Consider the following 24,948-nt stretch of genomic DNA (forward strand, 5'->3'; position numbering starts at 1 on the left):
CAGCCCCAGTGAAAAAGAAGTGCTGTATTCCAGAGACACCTGATATTGAGGGGTCCGCTTTAACTGGGCAGCTGCAAACAGCTGCACACTCCTATTTTCAAATGATGCCATTGTGCATACACAAAATATCTAAGGCAGTCCAGAGCAACTACATTAAGCAGATGGAGACAAAACTGAATGAACAGAGACAGACCTTGGTTGATTCATTAAATATATATACATATATAAAACCATCTACTGAACAGTTCTATTAGCAAGATAGACATAAGCATAAAAGAGAAATACTGAATTATTTCCTAGCAAATCTCAGATATAAACATCAAACACTAAAAATGAGCAGCTTAAATATTCTTCTTGTATAAAGATGATTCAAAAGGGTCATTTTTTCAGTCTTGCATCAGTGTCTGTATTTACAGATGCCTGAATGGGTCAACTGTATCTGGAGAAGAATAAATAAATACATAAGAGCCACCACCTTTAATCTGTTTGTACACGTACATAAACAAAAAATTGCTCAGAGATGACTCATGAGATCTACCTAATAACAAGTGAGTAGAAGATGAACCTCCACAAAATGAAGCTAGTTGTATGGAATAAGTCAGCTGGAGTCAGCCTGTGCTTCCAGTAGTAGTATGGGAAAGCATCCCTGGCTGCCGACTGTCCTTTCTGAACTGCCCAGTGTGAGTTCTCCTGTATCTTCAGTGGGATGGGCAGTGAGCTTAAATCTGTTTAAGTGCTTCTTGAGCTCAAAGGCAGGCAGATGGCTGTCATCTCCTCAGCTCCTTCCATGAGAAGACCCCACTGCCTTCCTCAAGTCCCCAGCATAGTAGGCAGATGTAGCTTCCATCACTACAACTGATCCAAATTCACAGCACAGCTTGTTTTGCAATAACCTCTCCAGGTAGCTGAGTTTGAGATATCTTTAGTCAACAACCATCCTTCTATTCCTGCATTTTCCACTTTCTGTCTGACTTAAAATAACTCAGCATCACTGCAGCCACCACTGTCCCTTTAGTTCGCCAAAGACCTGGCTCTTGTGAACTTCACCATCCAGCTGATCTTATGAAAGCAATCCAGAGGTCCACCACACAGGTGGGCTTCTGAAGGACAAGGATGGATCACATTTGCCTTACAACTACATCAGCAGTAGGACAACTTTACAGCCCTACTTCTTGCCACGGGTCAGCACCCAACTACCTTCACATCTGCAGCAGGTAATTTGGTGCATTGTGGCTGCTGAGAATCTCAGCTTGCATACAGAGGATCCAGCCCACTGACAGGTCTGCTGCACGAGGGTGTACTATGGCGTGTGTGTGTGTGTGTGTGTGGCTGCTAACAGAAACACATGGCACTGTCAGATGCAAGGAGACCTCAGCTCTTTCAGACTACATTTCCCACAGGCCAATGGCTGCCTCTCATGTCACCAGGTTCCTCCTGTGTCTTTAACAGGATGCCCTCTAGTGCGGAACATGCAGATGGACTATTCTACTTCTGCCCACACTACTGCATATCAGATGCAAAGTCTGCTTAAAGCAGTACTGGCACTGCAGCTGAGCCCTCCAGGCTGCCCTGCTAATGGAAGGACTAGGAGTGAACTGGCACAGATAAAGAAAACCCCTACAAAAACTTCTCTTTAACAAAGGCTCATCTGACTTTTCCTATCTAAACAGCAACCATTAGGGAATGGAAGCAGACAAACTGCAAGTGCTGTGGGTGCTACTGCATGAGAAAACCTGCTGAATTGAAACTATAATTTCATCTTCCTCATAAGCAAATAAATCCTTTCTAACAAACTTACCTTCAGCCACAACAAGCCAAATAGTCGTGATCTCTGTAAATAAACATGCAGTTCATTTCATTCACTATGAATTAAGAACAGAATTCAAAGTTCAGATCACTTTCATCTGCTGTCATGAAGTGTTGCAATCCCATATCAGAGGGCCTCAGACATTAAAAATAAAGTTGAGGACCTGAATCAGCCAACGCTCCTCTTATTGAACTACAGATTAGGATTCACAGAAGCGTAACACAGCAAAACCAGATTTATTTGAGCTGGCTTGTATTTCTTTATGGTGCTTTCATATCTCTCATTAATATTAACTTTTATTCAAAACTGATAACATAACCTCCTGCAAATTAGCAGTAAGACACACAGGACAAAATCACAGTAGCATACGGGTAAAAGAGAGCACTGTGTATATATTATATTGTGTATCAGATTACTTGATGATTTTCTTAAAGCTAGCAAAGCACTTTCTGGTTTATTACCGTGCCTATTATATAAACATATAAACAAGTGCGTGTTAATAAGTAAAGCAATGGCTGACTAAAACAAACAGGCAATGAAACACAAAGGTGCTTGTGAAAACATTATCCTGTAGGTGTAATTCCATACTGTAGATTTAAAATACACACACCAAATAAATTAACACCATAAAACAGAACAGGGAAGATACTTCTAATACCAACTTATTTATACCTCAAAGATCAATCAGAGTCTGATAAAAATCTAAGGAGGGAGGTGGAAAGGGGGAGAACAAAGCCCTTGGTTATCCAGGAGCCAAGGGGTGGGCTCAGGTACAGCTGGTGGAACAAAGCTACAGGGTGCTGCTTCCCTCTGCAAATAAACACACGTCCAAGGAGCAGCAGGGACCATCCTGCACAAGACACATTAATGCCAACTCCGCCACCTTAACACACAGCTGATCTTCCATCCCACCTTGTGCAAGGAAAGGTCCCAAAGGGCTGAGCCATGGGCTCTGGGCATCCAGCCACCTCTGCAGAGAGCTCTTGGGGAGAAGTGCTTCATGAAGCCACAGTGCTCCTGGTGTTGGCCTCCCTTAAATATTTCACATTAGGTTGGAAAAGAAACCCAAAATTAAACAAGAGACCTCTCTATTCATTCAGTGTTTATTATCAATTTTTGTGCCTATGCAGAAGGATCACATGCAGATGTGTTAGGAAGTGTTTACAGTGTATGTAAGAGAGCTAAATGGAATCTCTGTGGGTTCTCTCTGGCTGTTTCTGCTTTTGTCTGTGTTTGTTGCCTTTCACAGTGTTCACCCCAGGATAAACCAAAGCTCCTCCATAGCTCTCAAGGTCTACTGCAAAGATAGCTCCAGACAGAACCTTAGCTCCCTGAGCTCAGGAATGGCCCTGAGGGTTGCAGCTGCCCTGCTAGTGACTGTGCTGGGTCAGCATTTAAAGCTTCAGGTTGGATATCAGGTAAAGGCTCTTTGTCACCAGATGGTCGGGCACTGGAACAGGCTGCCCAGGGCAGTGGTCACAGCCCCACACTGACAGAGTTCAAGAAGTGCTTGGACAACGTGCTCAGACATAGGGTCTATTTTTGGGTGGTCCTGTATGAAGCTCAGAGAGGGACTCAATGATCCCTGTGGGTCCCTTCCAACTCAGGATACTCTATGATTCCTGAGCAAATTTACAATAATGGACTGGAGGCTAACCTGATTTATATCAAGAAAACCAGCCAAACTGGTATCTAGCAGCTTCATTATAAAGTGAGAGTACAAATGTGCACCAACTCATACATTTCTGTGGTACAGCAAGGGGAACTCCACCATACCTAGGGAAGGACAGACTTGTAATGAAGATATTGAAGAATATGCATTTCAGCCCTGTACTGCTAGCTTTTGTACAGCAACCAGTGATGCTGATGCATTTAGCAACAATGTGCAGGAGCAGTCCTGACTGACAGAGCGTTTGCAGGGATGTGCACTTACAGATCTATAATCAGAACCCTAAATAAAAGTAATCAATTAATAAAGATGTTCCATAATTAATAACTGCCTGCAGTAGAATTAGGAGTTGTAGATCTACCTGAGCTGCCTGAGAGCAGAACAGTATTTCAGGCACCCAAACTCTCCAGCTGAGTAATTTTCCAGTTACTGGGTTTGGTTCAGATGGTATAAATTTGTCACATTGTTAGAAAGCTCACGGAGTTTAGAAAGACGTGTGGGATGACGACTGATCAAAACTCTTTAAATATAAAAGCATCAGAGAAACTCTGCGGTTCAGGCTTAGACAAGCAGGCCTTTCCTGACACACAGTGCACACTACCCATCTATATTTAACACCAGCTGCTCTGCGCTGCTATCGGTTCTCAGTTTCGTGATACCTGTGATGTCCCACAGTAAGACAGCAAATGTGCACAGGCTCATTTCACACGGCGGGGAGGTGCCGGGGAGTCATTCGTGCTCAACAGACTGCCCTAGAAGAACCTAACGTCTAAAACTTCTACAGGGGCAACACAGTCCTTTCACCACCAGGCAGCAGCAGCTCTGCCGACTGCTTCAAAGAGTCCAAAACCTCAACGGACCGGCTCAAAATAACTGTGGAAAGTTACATTGTATTTTTATCTCGTAGATACTCATCTATGAGTCAGTGCTTTAAAATAAAGCAACATCAGCTCTGCATACATAATGCACACAAGACCCAGGATGTTCAAACTTACCCCTCTGCTTTGAGGGAGGACAAAAAGCACAGAAATAAATTCATATTTGCTGAAGTCAGACAGAACTATACCTTAAGAGCTGTCCGAACTCATGCACTGTGCATCAAAATAAACCCACCAAGCCAGCAAGATTATTTCAGCAGCATCAAGAATGAGACTGTAAGGTAAGCAAGTGCAGCAGTCTCCAAAACAAAAGGAATCCCTGCTGCACTTTTGAACATGAACAAAACTGTTGTACATGGAGGAAAACCTAAAGTGCAAGAAAATAAATATCGTGACAAGAGGAACAGAGGCATAATTCAAAGAGCATAGCACATTCAAGATGAACTGGAACTCACGTAAATGATCTTACTGAAAGATGTGGCATCTGAAAAATGAAGTCCAGTAATAAGGCACTTTTAATAAACTGATGAAACTCCCCCAGCCCACACCAGAAAGCCTGGTATTTCTGTATTTTGGACAAGAACCCAAGCTATGATACCAGTGCAGTAGTCTGTGAAACTTCAGAATCTGAAGATCACAATACATCAAGCATACATTAACAGAGGTAAATGAAAAACTGGATAAAATGAAAAATAAATAAATCATTCTGGATCAAACAGATGCACTTCCTTATTAAAAAGTTTTCCAGACAAGAAAAATGAGTAGCTCCAAACTATGTGGATTTTAAGTAAAGTATTTGACATGGTGACATAGGAAGTTAGTTGAAGCAGAAGTGGGGAACATAGAGGAACTGGCAAACAGAGAATACTGATGCTTGCCAGGAAGCACCAGGGTACAAGGAGAGGCTACTGTCAGCTGAACCTTCTTGAATATTTTCATTACCAAAACCAGAAGGGCGCAAGAGAAGACTGGTATGAGCTGCCAACTCAGAGAAATGAAAGGCTGCTCACGGAGAAACAAAGGCCACACAAGCTGCAGTGAAATAAAGTGGATACAAGTTTACAGAGCAAATTGCAGGAGAACAGCAAGAGCTCTTGCTTGCAGCTGGCCAGCTGCAGGGATAAGAGCACTTAGATACACTACATGACCGCAGCATTAGCACCTCTCTCTAAGGAGATGCTGACACAAAAAGGCAGTTTAACCACTTAAATACATGGCAAAATATTCTCAGTGGCAGGCGAGAAACATTACGTGTACAAAACAGTTAACAGAGCCTTATCTTGGAATACTAGGTACAATGCTTGCTACCCAATTTTGAAAGGGATAGAAAACTAAAACAGGTCAGGTGTGACTAGTGTGAACAAGGAAATACTGACATTTTATGAGAGCAGACCAGGGCAGTTTGTGGGAGGGAAATATCCATGTGGGTACACTGGGGAGCAATTCTCGGAGCAGCACCACAGGTTTTAAAGCTAAAAGACAGAGCACAACTGCATACAAACCAGTCATGACCATACTAGGCTGGAATTAGAACAAGGTTTCTGACCACCACCAGAGCAATCAAGCTGTGGAAAAATCTCCCAGTGCAGTGGTTTATGGGAAGGGGGATAAACCGTGACTAAGGACTGCAGTCACTGACCCAGAGAGACCTCTCCAGCTCTTAATTTCCACACAGTGCAGTTCCTGCATCCTGCATAATCACGGAAAGCAGAGGAACTGGGTTGGGAACCCACAGGTGAGAACCCCTGCTCCAGAGGACTGGCTGACAGAATGTCCTAACTGTGGCACAGCCCAAATCCCATCTCACCAGCCCCAGGTGAATCCTGAAATCCAGGCACCTCGGGATGTTCTGAAACTCCTCGTGGGTTGGGTCTCCCCGACCCACGATGACAATAGCTGTAATAAGGGCTGCTGTAATGAGATGAGGTCAGCAGATTAAAAGAGCAGGGTCTTGGTGATTTTCTTAGAGGGAAATTTATATGGAAGACAATATCTACTGCTGAGGAGATCTTGCACTTGTATCACTCTTCCTCAATCCTAACCTACAAGGCTGTATGGACTGACCCAATGCAGGAGCCCACTCTGAGCACGCAGATGCCTCCATAAAGCCAAGCACTGTCATATCATAGCATGGCTTAGGTTGGAGGGGGCTTTAAAGATCATTTAGTCCCCACCCCCTGCCATGGGCAGGGCTGCCATCCTCCAGCTCAGGCTGCCCAGAGCCCCATCCAACCTGGCCTTGAGTGCCTCCAGAGATGGTGCATCCATAGCTTCCATGGTCAGCCTGTGCCGGTGCCTCACCACTCTCTGAGTAAAAAATCTCTTCCTAACATCTAATATGAATATCTCCTCTTTTAATTTAAAGCCCCTCTCCCTCTTGTCCCATCACTATCAGATCATGCAAAAGGTCGGTCCACCTCCTGTCCTGGATACCCTGCTGTCTCCTAACAGCAGCTGTGCATGAGTGATTTCTGTTGCCCTCTCCCAGCAGGGCCTATCAGCTCCTGGTTGAGGAGCTGCCACAGCCATGTGCAGGGACTTTCACCTGTCCTCTTGTCCCCTGCACAAGGGGCTGGGACCAGCTGAGCTCCTGCAGCAGGTCTGGGTCAACCTTCTTTTTGAAACTGGAAGAAATTACCAGTCTGGAACTCTAACGCTGAGGTTTGTGCAATATCCACCAGGCGGGCATGCTGCTATCGAGTTTACTTCAGAATTAAAAATAGCAGGAGAAAATTCATGTGGAAGATCAAGCGTGCTAATAGATCATATAACTCGCACCAGACCAAGCTGTGCTGTAAACAATTTGCAGCATAAAACATACAGGAACTGCCACCAAAACACTTATTTACACAAAAACCAATAATTACAACAGTCTCAGGTTGCACGTACATTTTCTTGAGAAATTAATGACAGCCTTACAAAATAAACCAACACCAACAATAACATTTCTTGCGCTTTAAATTTGATCTTCAAGAGCCTTGCTGCTGGGCATAAGAACTAACAGCAGCCTAACAGGCCTGACATTTAATAAGCCAAGTTTATTTCTAGAAAGTGAGCTGGAAATTAAATCTCCTGCTTACAGCTGGCACACTGTGCGCAAGAGGAATCCTAAGATGACTGCATTTAATTTTTACCCTATAGCTTTTATCCTTCTACTAATTGGTATATTTAAGTGCACTTAATCATTTCAGCACTGAACTTACCCCCGTGATAAATCTCCAATTTAGACTATGCAACAATAAATCTTTGTCTCCTCTTAGCAGCTGGCAAGTTTTGATTTGGACTTTGAATTTAGATCTTCTCCTCAGGCTTAACAGTAACAACTTGTTTGTTCTGCCTTCTGGAAACGTGACATTAACTCTGCTCTTTAACTGTGTTAGCGTTGCTTAAGCGCAGTGTTCTCAGTGCTAAAATCGGTTGCCCCTCCGTAGTGCCAGCCTAAGAAACAGAACAAAACCAATTAGACTGTGCTGGTGGCTTACAAAGCAACTTTCACTCATTAGTATTTACACAGCATCACTGGGCCACGTGACACTTTGCAGGCACAAGGACAAGCTCGAGGTTATAATACAATCTTTCAATAGATGCCTCCAATGCCACAAAGAGCTAATTTAAAAACAGGTGGAAGGGGCCTCCAACAATTAACAGAGGAAGAACGCTCCCACTAATACCTTGTAGTCTGCCAGAGGACCAAGTCAGGTCTTCTCTTTAATTCTTTGACAAATGCCCTGAAAACTTTATGGAAGCAGCTCCTGTAAAAATATCTAAATTAGATGCGATCACCAAAGAACAAAGGGGAAAACCGTTTCCGGGTGGGGAAGGGGATTCTACCCCCAGCTTTGCTACAGGCCTCCTGGTAAGCACTCCTGGTAGAATCCTGGTAAGCTGTTTAGCTCCCATCTGTAAGACTTCACACACATTATTATGACCCTTTCAATACAACTTGGGACTTGCGCTCGCAGAACAAATCATGTCATTAAAGATTTGCAGGATCAAAGTCTCATTTCCCCATGCCTTAGTTCTTCCTGCACACTTCAATACAGCTGCATTTGACATACTCGCAGACGCTGGGAGAAGGGCCTCATTTTGTTAAATATAAAACACCTACTTAAACAACTCGCCTTGTGATAAAAGGCTGAATAGTACAGCAGTTGCACCGAGTTGAGAAAGACTGCATCTTCATAATTTCCTGACTATGATGTTTGCTTTTGCAGATTTGAGTCCAGAAGAAACTGCGAGCTCACTCAATGTATGCTGCCACTTAAGTTGCTTTATTTGCTTTACCACTTGCCAACGACACAAACAGCTCTTTCTGTTTCACAAGGCACAGCTCAAACGCTGAGATTTGTCAGCTGACCCAGCAGCTGACCCAGCAGCACTGGGCCCTGGGTGCATCAGCCAGGCATGAGAGCCCTGGAATTCCCAGAAGCACTGCAGCCACCAGCACAGTGTACCTGCACGCAGGCAACAACCACTGTCAGATGTTAGGGTTTTTTTGTTTCTTTTTATTTCAACATGACAGCATCTTTACTGCTCAGCTCTGCTTACGGCAGGCCATGAGGTTTCACTTAGTTAGCTCTTTCTGGGGCACAGCAGTATTTGTCACACCACTGACAGTCTTAATACAGCCAGAGCACTGCTTGCCATTGTAGTTAGGGCCAAATGCAGTCATCTTCGAGAAATCATGTTAAAAACATACTTCATGTATGAATTCCACTGGACTCAGCTTGCAGCCACCCAGTTTTGTAACACTGGTCTCTTCTGCTTTAAAGACAACATCAGTATCTGCTATTTTCTTCCCACAATGTAGCTTAGACTCTGATCAACCACATACCAGTCCTTTATTTCCATTAGTTAGTGAATTGTACTCAGAATATCTCACAGCAAGGCTTCCTCTTCAGACCTCAGATTACTGTGGCCCCAGTTTGGCCAAATATAACATATGTATTTTGTATCTGAATGCTTTGGAAGCTGGCTAGATGTTTGCCAACAGGGTTCTGGCTTCCACTCCTCCATAGTTACAGTCAAGTTGCCTCTATGGCTTCTCTGGGTTAGCTGAACAGTTTGAGCTTCCTTAGTCTATCAGTGTAAGGTGTCCTTCATGGACTCTCTGTAGTTCTTCTCAGAGATTGCTGCAAATTTCTGAATCAATTTTAAAACACAAACATACCATTCCCCCCAAACACTGTTTTGCCTGTGTGGCGGGGGTGACAGCGTCCCCCTCATTCCTGCCACCAGAGGCAGGCACTGACAACGCTGAGCACCTCTTGTCTTTCATAGATGGAAACTGACCACGTAGATTTCTATGTTTACACCTTCCTTTCTTTGTGAAACAATCAACTCAGAAAAAAAAAAAAAAAAAAATCTATCTTCAATTTTTCTCTAAATTTGCCATCACAGTCCTTGCACAGCTGCTCAGACAAGTAGAACCAAAGACCTATGTGAACAATGAGGCTTACGTGCTTTCAGGATAAATTTACACTGGTGTTCAATGGGTGCTTTGGAAAATCCCACTACATACATGCAGTTTAAGGAGCACTTCTGAAAATTTTCATCAACAGATGGAGAGTATTAGGCTCCATTTAGAAGCTTACAGTACAACTCAGCAGTCGCCCACCAGCAGCGTTACAGAACACTCACTCAAGATATTATCAAAAACTATTCTGGGGGCTCTGACATATTTCCCCTAAAACGCTGGCTGCAAACCAAGAAATTCTGTAATCAGGTGGCCAATTTCTTAAAGAAGTACTTTTGGAAAACCTTATGTTTGTTACAAACTTCACTCTGTTTCCCACATTTGACACTGACTGAAAATGTAACCTTGATCAAATAAAAATCAAATTCCTGAAGAAACAGCAAAATCTGTAGAAAGCCAATGTGCTCCTGTATCATTTCATGCTGCGCCCATTGGGAATTGATCTAACAGGTTTTGTTGGGGCTATCGCCTCTGCTTTACTGCAACAATACCATGTTTAGTCAGTGAAGAATTCTGTCTAAATAAATAGCATTGCTTTTATTCATTTCTACAAAAATTTAAGGGAGAATCTTCAAGCATACCATGCTGAGAATGTACAGGCATGAAACAGTTTAAATCTGCTGTACAACAACCTCCTGCATATTAGCCTATACCCTGACAACTTTTTCTTCTCCATTCCCCAAAACACCCTCATAAAGTAACACCAAAGAAATCCCTGGTGTTCAACTGTGCACCAGCTACCAACCTTCACTGGGCTGCAACCCATGCAGCTGCAGACAGAAGCTGACAGTAAGCAAAACAAGATTTACTTTAAATCCATTAGGACTGCATGGAAAGTAGGAACAATATTTAGGAAAGACTTCACTTACATTCTGAGAAATACAGAAATTAAATACAATATTTTGGGGGCAAGGGGACAAGTAGCACTGCAGCAAACTGTAGCTGTACATAGCAAATTATCTATTCTGTGAAATCTATGCACACAATTAATGCCAACCTTGCCAGAAGCAGTCACAAATTTAAAAAGTTATTTTCAACAGTCCAGTTCATATAAAAAAAAAATAAAAAATCAACACTGCACTTTCAGGGAGTTAATAATTTATCCACCTACTTTTGGTGGAATCTGAATTTTGTTCCGAGTTGTCTGTTGTCACAACACCACATTCCTTTCTGTAGTTCACACCGTAAACACTCCCAAGGAAACCCAAGGAAACTTGTTCCTAATAAGGAAAGCTGGCTTCCAAAGGCTAGCAGCAATGCCTGAACCTAAACTGCCCTGCTCCTTTTAAACGGAGAGTTGTTCCCTATTTTTAATCCATTTGCAACTCCCTGGCCTTTGTCAGGTTAATCTTTTTCAATCCTCATGCTTAACTTCCCAGGCTCAAATTTACAAGCAGAAACAATGCCCCCTGATCACACCGTCAGGATGCTATCGCAGCAGACACCCTGGGTGACAGTGTGCGGTCAGGGCAGCTCTGCGAGGAGCACGGGGACAGCCCTGATCACTGCTCCCTGCGTCCCCAGCCCTGCAGGAGCCGAGGTCCTGGCTCCACACAGGGCCACCCAAAATTCAAACCATATGTTTGAGAGCACTGTCTCTGAACTCAAGTACTTCAGTGCTATGACCACTGCCCTGAGCATCCTGTTCCAGTGCCCAACCACCCCCTGGTGAAGAACTGTTCCTAACCCCCAGCTGCCCTCCCCTGGCACAGCTCCATGCCGTTCCCTCGGGCCGGGTCGCTGTCACACAGAGCAGAGCTCAGCGCTGCCCTCCGCTCCCTGTGAGGAGCTGCAGCCGCCATCAGGCCTCCCCTCAGCTCCTCTGCTCTGCGCTGAACAAACCAAGGGACCTCAGCCTCTTCCCCAACTTTGTAGCCCTCCTTTGGACACTCTCTAATAGCTGTTACGTCCTTCTCATATTGTGGCACCCAAACTGCACCCAGTGCAGGAGGTGAGGCCGCAAAATGCCATGCACAGAGGACAACCTCTCCCCTTGCACTGTGGCCGTGCTGGGCCTGGTGCATCACAGGTTGCAACTGGTCCTTTGTGCTGCCAGGACACATATTCAACTTGTTGTCATCCATCAGAACCCCAATTACATCTTGCTGGAGAGCAGTATACTGCACCAATGCTGAATACAGATCTGTAAGATCAGGACAACTAGTAAATGGAAAATCAGAAGGATTACAAGAGCTTCATCAGCAGTCACTGCCACTCCGAAGGCAGCAGATCCAAAACCTGAGAGGAGTGCTCCATCTGCTCACACCTCATCTATTCATCTCCTGCAGTATTCCCGCGTTCAGAATCACACACAACTTTCCTGCTTGGTTAAGTTCTGGATAGCTTGGGTAAAATTAGGGTTCAGTGACAGATTTACTACAGTGGCCCAAGTATTTTATTTATCTGAGCCTGTGTTAGGCACACATCAGTGAACGTACTGTAGCTACACCAAATTACTGCAGACCCTGGCTGCCTCAAAAGCTGTCAGTTCTGCGTTGTCAAAAACACTCTTGGATGAAAAGAAAGTGCTATCCTAATTTTACAGAGAACAGAGGAACACTTTGAACACGTCTGCGCAGCTCTCCTGCCCGTTCACGCACAAAACCTGGCTGTAACTGAGTAATCTGGTGCTGGCTAGTGTTACAGCACGGTGCACACCAGCCTCTTTCTTCCCCTCTCCAGATGGCTGGCATCGGGCACAGAGTTTCAGGCTCTGGGCTCTGAGAGAATCCTATTACACATAGTCACAGAACCCCTGGAATTAAAATCCTCAGTAATTATTTTAGTAGGATCATCAGAATTAAAAAACAAAAAACAAACAAAAAAAAGAATGAAGAAAGAAAAACACAAGTGTACCCCACAAGCCAACTGTCACAACGAGCAGCTCTCAGCTGAGGTGATGTGCTCCTTGCTCCTCTGTCCTCATGTCCTTACTGACCTCAGAATGACATCCTTCACTTTCTCTCACCACTGGTTTCTCACTCTCCTTCAGATGCTCAGCTGGTAGCAGCACAGGGCTGCCCCACTTCAGCTAAGCAGGATGTCCTGAGCAAACTCGGTATCACGATACAGACACCTACAAAGCTACACCAGCTCATTCCCACAGATTCTTCATATTTTTAGGAAACCAAGTTTCCCAATTTCTCTCCCGTCTTCAACCCGCGAATTTCTGAGGAGCCTTCCTCTGTGCCCTGTCAATAGCTGGCTGCACTTAATCCATCCTCCTACCGTTCTTCAGAAAGATAAATATAGTAGTCAGAAACTTCAACTTTTGGGCCTCTCTCCTTCTTAAGACACGAACAAAACGGCAAACTTATGTCAGGAAAAAACGAGCAGGGCTGCACATTTTTATAAGAGGTGTGTCCTATTTCAGATTAATGTGGCATTCGGAATTTACGCGTGTGCCAGCATGGAAGAAAAATACAGCACATTCATTATATAAAGAAATTGTGTTTATTTTAGTTCTTTTGGAGTAAGATGGTAACATCCGCTTCCTTAATTACTTATTCTGCATTTAATATTTTAACCTGACATGTTAAGTCTCCTCAACTGCTTCCTGCTAATGGTGTAACACAGATATAAAAACTCAAACATTTCTATTCATGAAGGACTTGATGATTTCATTTGTGCAACGAGCTTCAATTAAATTCAAAACACTTTGAAACATGAGAATTAGATTTATTGAAAACTTCTCTAATATGACCTAGTAGATTTCTCTTTGATTACATCGCAGTAGTCTGCAGAGGGCACTGAAATTACACTTGCCCACAACTGCAACATTTCCAAGCCTGCAAGCAAATTACACAGAGGATAACCAACTTGTGCTACCAGCTTGGCCACAGCCATAAAACGCTCAGGGCAAGCACATCTGCCCAACAACAAAAGAGAAGTAGCCCCACACTGATCTTATTAAAATTTAAAGCTAGAAGTGACCACTGGACTATTTGGTGAAACCTCCCCTGATTACTTTGACCACTGACACTGCATAGCCTGTTGCACAAGTTCTTGCTGAAAACCAATTTAGTGCTGGATGCAAACCAGTGACTCTTATTTCACCATCTGATTTGAAGACTTCCAGAAATTGGAAACCCAAAGGTTTCTTCAGCAGCTGATCCACAGTTTGTTAAAAATTAATGACTTTTTATGACCAAATTGAGTTTGCCCTCTACTTCTAACCACGAGTTCTAATTTCCTTTCCATGACCCAAAGGCAGTTTATTTCTCCCCACATCAGTAACATTTTATAGTAATCTAGTCATGTCACAGTCAGAATCTCTCTCTCTAATGCACATCCCCAGCCCTTGAACAGTTTTTGCTACCTTCACCAGGTTTTCAGTTTCCTCTTGAATACAAATGACACCACTCACAGAAAAACAAAATTGCACCAACACAGACAACCTTAGAAATAACACTGCCTTTGATGGGAACTCTTGCATAACACGGCATCCAACTGCAGACACACTATTCCATGAGGTGCAAACCACACCTAAGGAATGAGAGACTGCATTTCCCTTCTTGGCTGCCTCAGTCTGTAACTGGGGGTGTTGAAAACCGTTTTGCTTGACTGACCTCCATTTACCAACAGATTCAGATCTTTCTGGGAAAATGCCCAATCATTGTTTTTAATCACCTTATTACTTTTTACGTCATCCAGAAGTTTTGCTAGCAATGCTTACACTTTGATTTTCACATTACTGAGATAAATGCTGTTGGCATCATAGCTGGTGTGAGTTTCTGTGAGACTGTGAGAAACCTTACCCCAGTGACAGCATGCTGTTGTAAAGAAAAGCCACAATGAATCAGATGGGTTTTAATTCGTTCACAAAAGCTTTCAAAACAACAATAACAAAAACCCAACACACCATCACCACCAACAAAAACTCCGTGTTATTGCCAGAGCTGATTTTCAAATAAATAGCTTTTAGGAACAGATGATGCATTAAGGCCATACTGTGCCCATTGTTCTCCCATGGCAACTAACTTTCATCAACACTTTGGGACTCACTGGTAATTTCTTAAGTTTTCTCAAGTGAAAGAGAAAAAAAAAAAAACACCTTGGAAAAATGAACAATTTCAACTGCCCAGCTCAGATTAGCAAACACCATGATGCTTATGCTGATTCTAACAGTGGCATACTGCCTTAAGTCTTAATAGCTGGAGCAAAGTCCAATGCAAAGTGGTAACCCAGCAGACTGCACACTTACAGATCTTTGCAATTCAGAAGAACAACCCATATCTCACTTTTGTCAGAAACAGAATTGATCCTGCTAAAAAATGCTTATGCATAACATGAATTGCTCAGGAAAATGTATCAATTCCATTTTGTGTATCTCCCTAACCCCACAGGCATACTCACCACCATAACCATTCTGTCTTTATCCTTCAAAGAAACCAATTTTCCACAAATAAAGTTATCCTCCTGAAGCCCTCATACAGACACACACAGACACACACACACACAGAGCTCCTAAGAATGCACCCAGAAGGGATGAGCTGCCCGGCAATGTACCGCAGGTTCCTATTCACACGCTCTCACTCCACACTAGAGATAAACGTGCTGCTGGAATGAGGCGAGAGCAGGCACACAGGGATGCAAATTGCTTTTGATTGTTGTGGCTTGTCGAACTGAACACACTGCGCGCATTTCTGCCCGGGAGACTTAAATTCTCTGTTAATTCTCAAAAGTACAGAAAAAGAAGGAAATGGTGGGGAGGAAAGCTGCAGTTTGTTATTTGCCATTTTCACAGTAAGAGCGGCACAAATAGCCTCAGCCAACACCTGAGCACCAGAGGTACAACTCCCTGCTTGGAGGGCTTACTCATGGAAACATCTGTCTGCTCCTGGGGCAGGAGGGGCGTGGGAAGCGCGTGTGAAAGGAACTCCAGGCAACAGCAAAGTTCAGCTGGCAGCAGCCTGCCCTGTGCTCACCAGGCGATCTTTACCCTTTACCTGCGCTCCCAGTGGGCAAGAGGAGGGGATGGCTTCAGCAGTGCCCCTGCAGCCCTCACACAGCAGCGGGTCTGCGGCACAAGGAAGGAGCCGAGTGTTTTGCCGCACTCCTCCAGCAGCTCACTCTGCCTAAAGCAGAGGACACAGCGGTAGAACACCGGCAAGTAACTTCTATTCGTTCTGCAGAGCACGCGGCGATAAAACACCAACAGGCAACTTCTCTGCACGCCGCAGAGCACACTCAGGCATTTCCGCAGTCTGTCCCCATTGCAGCACCGCTACTTCAGCTGGATTTAAGAGGACACTCTCAGCCAAGCACACTCGACACTTTTGAGCCCCTCTGCACGGGCAGAAGCAGGCCGTGCGGCGGGAGGTCACAGCTGCACGCTGCGCGCTCCCTTACAGAAAGTAGCAGCCCGAGGCGCGCCACGCCGCTACCTGCGTGCTCCGCCCGCTGCCGCGCCGGGCGTCCCCGCAGGTCTCCGGTGCCGAGCGGGAGACGTCAGCTGTTCGCAGGCGCTGCGCGAGCAGGCTTTGACCGACACGCGCGCACACGCTGAGGAGAACCATCCCCAGCTTCAATTCACACCAGTAGCGCACACAGCCACGAACCAAGCGCGAGCCCTCGGCGCGTTCGCCGCCCTCTCCCCGCGGGCCGCACCACCTCCCGATCCCGCCCAGCAGCCTCGGCTCCCGCCGTCCACACGGCCGCGGGGCACGGAGCGGCGGGCAGGCCCCGGCCATGGGCCCGGCCGCGGCAGGGCCGCGCCACCTCCCCGCCCCGAGGCCGCGCTCCGCTCTCGTTTCCCGCGGCTCAGCGGCGGGGACTCGGCGGAGAAGGGGCGGACGCCCGCAGGGCCGCTGCCGCGAGTCGCGGCCGCCCGGGGCCCAGCTCGGCCGGGACGCCCCGGGGATCGCTCCGGCCGACGGCGGTGCCGGGACCCCGCCGTCCGCGCCCGCCTCCGCTCCCCGCCGGGTCCCGGCGCCCGGACCGCCGGCCTTCCACGCGGCCCCTCGCGGCGCCGGGCGCTGGGGTCGCCGTCGGAGCGGAGTCGGAGCCGGGGCTGCCCGCGGGGTCGGCGTCCGGGGCGGGGGCCGCCTGGCGGCGGGCGGGCGCCGTACCTGTGGTCAGGTTGTCATTGATCTTCAGCGGCACCCGCAGGATGTACACCAGGAAGAGCATGATGAAGAACCACACCGTCCAGAGGTACGTCCACGACCAGACGATGCAGGACTTGAGCTGCTCCAGAAAGCCTGTCCCGGCTTCAGCCATGTTTTTGAGGAGAAAAAAAAAAAAAAGGAAAAAAAAAAAAAAGAAAACCATAAAGAACGCACCGCGCTCCCTGCTGCTGCGAGCTCGCAGCGCGCGTCTGCCGCTGTGCGCGGGGCACGGCTCACGGCTCACGACCGCCGCGCTGAGAAAATGGGCTCCTCCGCGCGGCCCGAGCCCGGCAGCAGCGCGCAGCGCCCGGCGGAGCGCGGGTCGGTCCCGGCCGGGGGCGGGGAAGGCAGAGCGCGGCCCCGCGAAGCCCCGGCCCGGCCACGTGCTGCGAGGCGGCCCCGGGCCGGCCCCCGGCACGGCGGGGGGAGCGCGGCGGCAGCGGGCACCGGCAGCGTGATGAAACGCTACGAAACGGCCGGAGGCTCCCGGGGGGGCTGAGGGGGGTGGAGGGAAGGGAAGATTAATAGCGGGAACGATTGGGGAAAAGAAAAAACCTGCGCACACTGCAACTTTTTTCTTGGTTTTGTGTGTTTGCACAAGGATTTCAGCCGGTGTTTTCACAGCCCTAACTGGGGCTCGCTTTTCTGAGATCGGGATCACATGGGATTTTTGTACGGTCTGTTTTTTTTTTTTTTGTTTTGTTTTGTTTTTTTGGTTTTTTTTTTTGTTTTTTTTTTCCAGTTTCTCTGCCCATCCCTCTTGCTAGTGCAGTGTCAGAGGCACACAGCACCAATTTGTTGGGCGTCGTGTGTCTGTTTGTGTGTGCATTGCTCAGCACTGTCCTGAGCTGTAAAACCCCCACTCGGAAGGCTCTGCACAATGAGAGAAATTAATGTCTTATTAAGAAAAAGCGTGTATGAAGCATAATCACCAAGTAGTAAAACATTCCTTTTGTGACCTGTGTTTTTCTTCTGATTTGGCTCTCTCAGTGACACATTTCTACATAAAACTAGGTTTGTCAACACAGACATGCAGAAGTTGGTTACCATCACTAGCTCCTACTTTCAAGTGCTACATCATTTACAAACATGTAGGTGCCACACACTGCAGCTTCTTGTCTCAGATTTTCCCCTCAGTGTTTCTGCAGTCTACAGTGGGACACTGCTCCCCAACATAGAACCATAGAATCATAGAATCATAGAATGGCCTGGCCTGAAAAGGACCACACTGATCATCTAGGTTCAGCCCCCTTGCTGTGTGTAGGTCGCCACCAGACCAGGCTGCCCAGAGCCACATCCAGCCTGGCCCTGAATGCCTCCAGGGATGGGGCATCCACAGCCTCCGTGGGCAACCTGTTCCAGTGTGTCACCACCCCCTGTGTGAAAAATTTCCTGCTAATATATAGCCTAAATTTGTCCCATCTCAGTTTAAAACCATTCCCCCTTGTTCTATCACTATCCACCATCATAAGCAGCCGTTCCCCTTCCAGCTTATAGGGTCCCTTCAAGTACTGGAAGGCCACAGTGAGGTCTCCCTGGAGCCTTCTATTCTCTAAGCATCTTAAGGCACAGCTCAGTGCATCTGTAAGCGATACCAAAAGGACATGAAATCCCATCAAAAGTTTCAGACATAATACCCACGCTCTCCTGACATTTTCAAATCTGCCACTGAAAAGGCCCCACAGAACACGGTCACTTCTCCAGGATGTTTACAATAGCTAGAAGACATTACAGTAAAATCAATCTGCGTTTGTACAGACCTGTACCTCCTGGTGGTAGCAGAGGCAGCGAGACACAGATGTGCTCCTCCATGGACTGTGCAGTGGTTGGGGTTGTGGCCGGACCATGCACAACTGCAGCTTCAGGATCTTCTGGTTAAGGGACTGTGGCCCCCACATGGCTCTATTGCTGTGGAACTAACAGGTTTTCCCACTAATAATCATAAAGCTTTTGTAAATTAGAATGTACAGGTGGCACTTTCACCATAACTACTAAAAGGACATTTTTAGTTAAATTATAGAAAACCACATTTCAAACATCTCAGCCTCCTTTTCCAGTTAGAAAGGAAATAAATATTTTAGACATGTCACATCTGAAAAAAAATCAACATTATCCCATCATATGGTTATTTCTAAACTAAAATATTCATCTCATGTTATCTTATGTTACAGAAAACAACAAGCATTCAGCATAGTTGTAATTTGTATAATTTTTGTCTATATACTGCAGCACTGAGAATATTATTGCCTATAGTGCAAAACTATGATCAATTCCCTTTAAAAACAATCAAGAAAGAGGAACCAATGTGTCCAACAACAAAAATCTGCATGAGGTGATGAAGGAATTACCTGTTGAGGGATATCCTGAGCCATGAGTGTCTGTGCACTTGTGATGGATTGTGTTTCTGTTGTGCCACTGAAGCAACAGCCAAGGTCACACGCAAGAGGTGTTTGCAGTTCAGGCTCTTTTTAACACCACTTCTCTCCCCTCTTTCCGTTCTGGTAGCAAAGGGTGCTGAGTATCAATAAAAAGTCTTACAACACACATTTTACAAGTCAAAAAGGCAAACTTTTCAGTACTATAAAGAGATTTTATTAGGATTTTATTGTGTCATCTGGCTCCAGACACTCACCCCTTTGCTAGGCCAAGACCTAACAGCATACAGCTGAAGTGATCACTGCATACAAATCACTTTAAAAGCATCTGTTACCTTTCTGCTGTGATCCTGCACACATCTTTCTCACTCAAGTGGTCCCTCACATTGCTCCTCAGGCACTCCAGTCCCTTCTGCAAACGCTGCCTGAGTGCAATAAACCAAGCCCAGCCTTCTTGGTTTCTCAGAGAGCTGTTGATGACTTTGCTCAACTAAATCAGGAAGCAGAGGCACTGACAGTTACCAAACGTGAGGCACAGAAAGTTACCTTTTTTTTTTTTCCTAGAAGAAAGAATACTTTTGAATGTAGGTCCTGTCAGGTAAGAAATAATAGTTGCTGCCTGCATACAACAAATGGGTAGTTTTAAAATCCCACCTACCTGTCGCTGTCACACAGAGCAGAGCTCAGCGCTGCCCTCCACTCCCTGTGAGGAGCTGCAGCCATCATGAGGCCTCCCCTCAGCTCCTCTGCTCTGAGAATGCTGAGCAAATCAAGGAAAATCAGCCACTCTGCATACATCTTGCCCTCTAGGCCCTTATCTGCCTTCATAGCCTGGGGTGGCCAGAAGCACTCTCTGAGGATGCTCAGATAGGGCACGAGCAGTCCCTGCATTGGCTTCAGGCACCTGTGAACACTGGGAAGTGATGTGATGGCAGCCCAGTCCCAGCCTAGACACCCCACATTCCGCCAGCCCTGCTGGCAGCAGCACCCTCCTTGCAACTCCCTGCCTGGTGCCTTTTCATCTAGGTACATGGTAAGCAACCAGATATACACCCATGCATACCTACACATACCTACACACTTGTGTACATGGATATAAATCCACTCACATACAATGGATATGCAAACATATGCAAACACTAATTAAACAATATCTGGGATGAACTGGAGATGGCAGTCTAAACTGAAATCTGCAATACTTGCAAACAGCATGCCAATGGGAGGGTGTTATGGCATAGCACAGCCAGCACTTTTCAGACATCCAGAAGTTGGAGTATAACAGCTTCCACAGTCCATTTTCAGCTAAAGCATGCAGTTCTCTGTCACAGTCCTGAAAATACCATTAGGATGATGAAAATAAAAAAAAACTTAACAACTTAATTAATGTATTTTCATTAAAACAGAGATGCCTAAAGTACTTTACTGCAGGCTTTTGTGCAAAGTGCCCAGCCTGAAGCTTTTGCTCTGTATCTTATGGGTGAGATATTATGCTACTACAGGAGTACACTTCAGCTGAAAAGAAGATGGTCATATTTCAAAATATGCTGCCATTATTAGGAAACAAAAATACTCATTTGTGTGCCAGACCATTTCTCAAAAAAAATTTTTAGATAATATTTGTTATGAATTTCCAAGTGGTATGAAGGTCAGAGCATGGGGAATGAAGTTCTGCCTGTTTTCACAGAAACACAGAATCATCAAGGTTGGAAAAGACCTTCAAGATCATCCAGTCCAACCATCCACCTATCACCAATAGTTCTCACTAAACCATATCCCTCAACGCAACATCCAAATGTTCCATGAACACCTCCAGGGTTGGTGACTCCACCACCTCTCTGGGCAGCCCATTCCAGTGCCTGAACACTCTTTCAGAAAAATAGTACTTCCTAATGTCCAGCCTAAATCTCCCCTGGTGCAGCTTGAAGCCATTCCCTCTGGTCCTATCACAGTTACACGAGAGAAGAAACCGACACCCAGCTCACTACAACCTCCCTTCAGGAAGTTATAGAGAGCAATGAGGTCTCCCCTGAGCCTCCTCTTCTCCAGGCTGAACATTCCCAGCTCCTTCAGCCTCTCCTCATATGGCCTGTGTTCCAGACCCCTCACCAGCTTTGTTGCCCTCCTTTGAACACGTTCCAGGGCCTCAATATCTTTCTTGCAGTGAGGGGCCCAAAACTGGACACAGTACTCGAGGTGCAGCCTCACGAGTGCTGAATATAGGGGAACAATCACCTCTCTGCTCCTGCTTGCAACACTGTTTCTGATGCAAGCCAGGATGCCATTGGCCTTCTTGGCCACCTGGGCACACTGTCGGCTCATGTTCAGCCGAGCATCAATCAATACCCCCAGGTCCATTTCCTCTATGCAGTCCTCCAGCCACTCCGCCCCAAGCCTGTAGCATTGCTTGGGGTTGTTGTAGCCAAAGTGCAGGACCCGGCATTTGGTCTTGTTGAAACTCATCCCATTGGCTTCAGCCCAGCTATCCAGCCTGTCCAGATCCCTCTGTAGGGCCTCAACAGCCCCAGTTTTATTAGTGCATAAAGCAAAGGTAGCTGAATGAAATGTAAATGGATCCCAGATTCCCAAAGATCTGTTTAAACTGCAGGAGGATGGAGAAAGCGAAGGTCAACATACCCTGAGCACATGGCGTGCCCATGGACATGAAGACTCAGTAAAAAGAGAATAAAGAATCATAGAATCATAGACTGACCAAGGTTGGGAAGACCTCCAAGATCATCCAGTCCAACTGTCCACTTATCATCAATATTTCCCACTAAACCATGTCCCTCAGTACAACATCTGAATGTTTCTTGAACACCTCTAGGTACAGTGACTCTACCTCTCTCTGGGCAGCCCATTCCAGCACCTGATTGCTCTTTCAGAGAAAAACTTTCTCCTAACATCCAACCTGGATGCAACTTAAGGCCATTCCTTCTAGTCCTATTGCTTGTTACACAAGAGAAGAGATCAACCTGCACCTTACCACAGCCTTCCTTTGGGCAGTTGTAGAGAGCGGTAAGATCCCCCCTGAGTCTCCTCTTCTCCAGACTAAATAATCCCAGCTCCTTCAGACAATCCCCACAAGACTTGTGCTCCAGACCTCACAGCTTCATTGCCCTTCTCTGAACACACTCTAGGACCTCACTGTCTTTCTTGCAGTGAGGGACCCAAAACTGAACACAGTACTCGAGGTGTGGACTCACTAGAGCTGAGTACAGAGAGATGATCACTTCCTTGCTCCTGCTGGCAACACTATTTCTGATACAAGCCAGGATGCTGTTGACCTTCTTGGCCACCTGATCACACTGCTGGCTCATGTTCAGCTAAGCATCAGCAACACCCCTAGGTCTGTTCTTCACATTCTTCCAGTCACTCTGCCCCAAGCCTGTAGCGTTGTCTGGGGTTGTTGGGGTCAAAATGCAGGACCTGGTACTTGGTCTTGTTGAACCTCATCCCATTGGCTTCAGCCCAGCGGTCCAGCCTGTCCAGATCCCTCTGAAGGACCTTTCTCCCCCCAGGCAGCTTGACACTTCCTCCCAACTTGGTGTCATCTGCAAGTTTACTGAGGATGCACTCAATGCCATCCGGGTCAAAGAAGAATATGTGTGGGTAGTTATGAAGAAGGGATGAAGTGCAGCCTAGAGGGAAAGTCAAGGTTTTTTTTTTACCAGGAAAAGCAACCCACTGCATTAGCTACAAATCACAGAAACAGAATTGAACCTGGCTCAGTTAAGAGGATGTCAGCACAAACATGGTGCAAAGAAAGGAGTTAACAAATAGTTAAGTCCAACTCTGAGCAATGTTTCAGTAGTTTCAGGAAGCATTAGAAAGAAATATTAGAAAACAACAAAAATAAAACAATACAACTGGTTTTCATTCTTTTTCTTTTTTTTGCCTAACAAATGACATTTCTCCCTAGAAATTAGATGGGTATTCCACCCTGAACATCAGCATATGCAGGTGTCAGTGCAGGGCACTGTGCCTTCTCCAAACACATCTATGTTTAATAAAGCTTATTGAAAAGTTATTGAAAAAAAATCTACTGAGATATCCGTATTTATTACAAATTACACTGACCCACATATTCACTGAGCTATTTTATGAAGATCCTTTATAAAAATCAGGTGGCATACAAAGATCATCAGTGTTTGCGCAGGATTTTACGTGGTCAGGATTTGTGAAGAAATAATTAAAAGCTGTGAGGTTGGCCTCTGGTCAAAACAGAGCTCTTGGCAAAGTCAGAGTTTGGCATCCACACCCATCCATGTTCTGTACGTCATAAGAGGCAAATGAGGCTGTGGGAGAAAAGGGGAGGCAGAGACACACGGCTGGGAGCCTGGGGGGAACCTGCACTGCTTTCTCCCTCCCCAGTTTAGGTTGAGAAGGACAACAACAGCTGAGCTTTTCAGATCTGTGCCTTGGATCAGAGCCAAGGGATAGGTCTGTTTTTTCTTACTGAGGTGAATTTGGAGGTGCAGGAGAGAAGGCATTGAAGTTTCTTGCCGTTCGGTATCTTGCCTTTTTTAATTAAGATGTTGAGAGTGGTTTTCAATTTGCTGAGCACTGCTACTGCATGCTAAATGAACCTTCTTAACCGAAAAAAGTCTTGACTCCTCTATGTGAAATCTGCAATTAATGTATACACATAGCATTGTCTACTTTTCGCTTCGCAAAATGGCAGAATGTTTTGGGTTGGAAGGGACATTACACACCACCCAGTCCCAACCCCCTGCCATGGGCAGGGCTGCCACCTTCCAGCTCAGGCTGCCCAGGGCTCCAACCTGACCTTGAGTGCCTCCAGAGATGGGGCATCCACAGCTTCCATGAGCAGCTGTGCCACTGCCTCATCACCCTCTGAATAAAGAATTTCTTCTGAATGTCTGATCAAAATCTGCTTTATTGTAGGTTAAAACTGTCACCCCTTGTCCTATCACTACCTCCTGAGAAGGAGTCTCTTCCTATCTTTCCTGCAGGCCTCCTTAAGGTCTCCCAAAACCCTCCCTTTTCCAGGAACAACCCTGATTCTCTCAGTCCATCTTCATAGCAGAGGTGCTCCAGCCCTCTGATCATCCTTGTGGCTTCCTCTGGACCCACTCCAACAGCTCCACATCCTTCTTATGCTGTGGGTCCCAGCACGGAACACAGTAATGAGCTGAATGCCTACACAGTGTCCTTGCCAGTGAGGTATTGGTAGAAACACAGGAACTCACTGACATTTATATTTTACTCATTTCCAGAAATCCAGGCGAAAGAAATGGAGAAGTCACAGTGCTGAGCCGTGAGCAGATAACTACTGCTGCTTGAGGCTGGCTGCTGCTACAGGGAACAGGAACAGACTGCAGGCAGATTCAGATACAGCAAACAGCACATCCTCTGTCACCAGAACAGGCTGCAGTCACACGGCACACTGAATTTCACCCTGTCACAGACAGATTTGGTTCCTGAGCTGAATCTTGCTAAGCCTTTGCAACAGTGAGTACCAAAACACTTTTTCCCTTGTCTGACAGAACTCTTCCCTACTTGGCCTGGTTGTATCACTTACTCACACCCCCTGTATGTCACCGTGACAAAAACCTCTCCCTGGAGACTGTGGGGACACAATCTTCTTTCCCTTTCTACAGGGAAAGGTCTGTA

General features: G+C 46.0%; 1 protein-coding gene across 5 annotated transcripts in view; it reads right to left on the reverse strand.

The window, feature by feature from the left end:
- ST7 (suppression of tumorigenicity 7) overlaps window positions 1–17,178 on the reverse strand; it is a 133,808-nt gene extending 116,630 nt beyond the window's left edge. For 2 of the 5 annotated variants that reach the window (XM_042872481.1, XM_042872480.1), the window contains exons 1-2: window positions 8,026–8,763; window positions 7,558–7,792 (exon numbers count right to left, since the gene is read on the reverse strand). Coding sequence is in view for 2 of the 5 variants with exons in the window: in XM_042872479.1 (XP_042728413.1) it covers window positions 16,901–17,102 (202 nt within the window). In the remaining 3 variants the exon portion in view is untranslated. Of the gene's footprint in view, window positions 1–7,557; window positions 7,793–8,025; window positions 8,764–16,900 lie in introns of those variants that run through there. The other 3 variants (XM_042872479.1, XM_042872488.1, XM_042872485.1) reach the window with 2 other exon arrangements.
- Window positions 17,179–24,948: the final 7,770 nt, after the last annotated feature.

Source organism: Lagopus leucura, unplaced genomic scaffold, assembly GCF_019238085.1.
Source record: "Lagopus leucura isolate 7727_CA_CO unplaced genomic scaffold, USGS_WTPT01 Super-Scaffold_100008, whole genome shotgun sequence".
Classification (NCBI taxonomy): domain Eukaryota; kingdom Metazoa; phylum Chordata; class Aves; order Galliformes; family Phasianidae; genus Lagopus; species Lagopus leucura.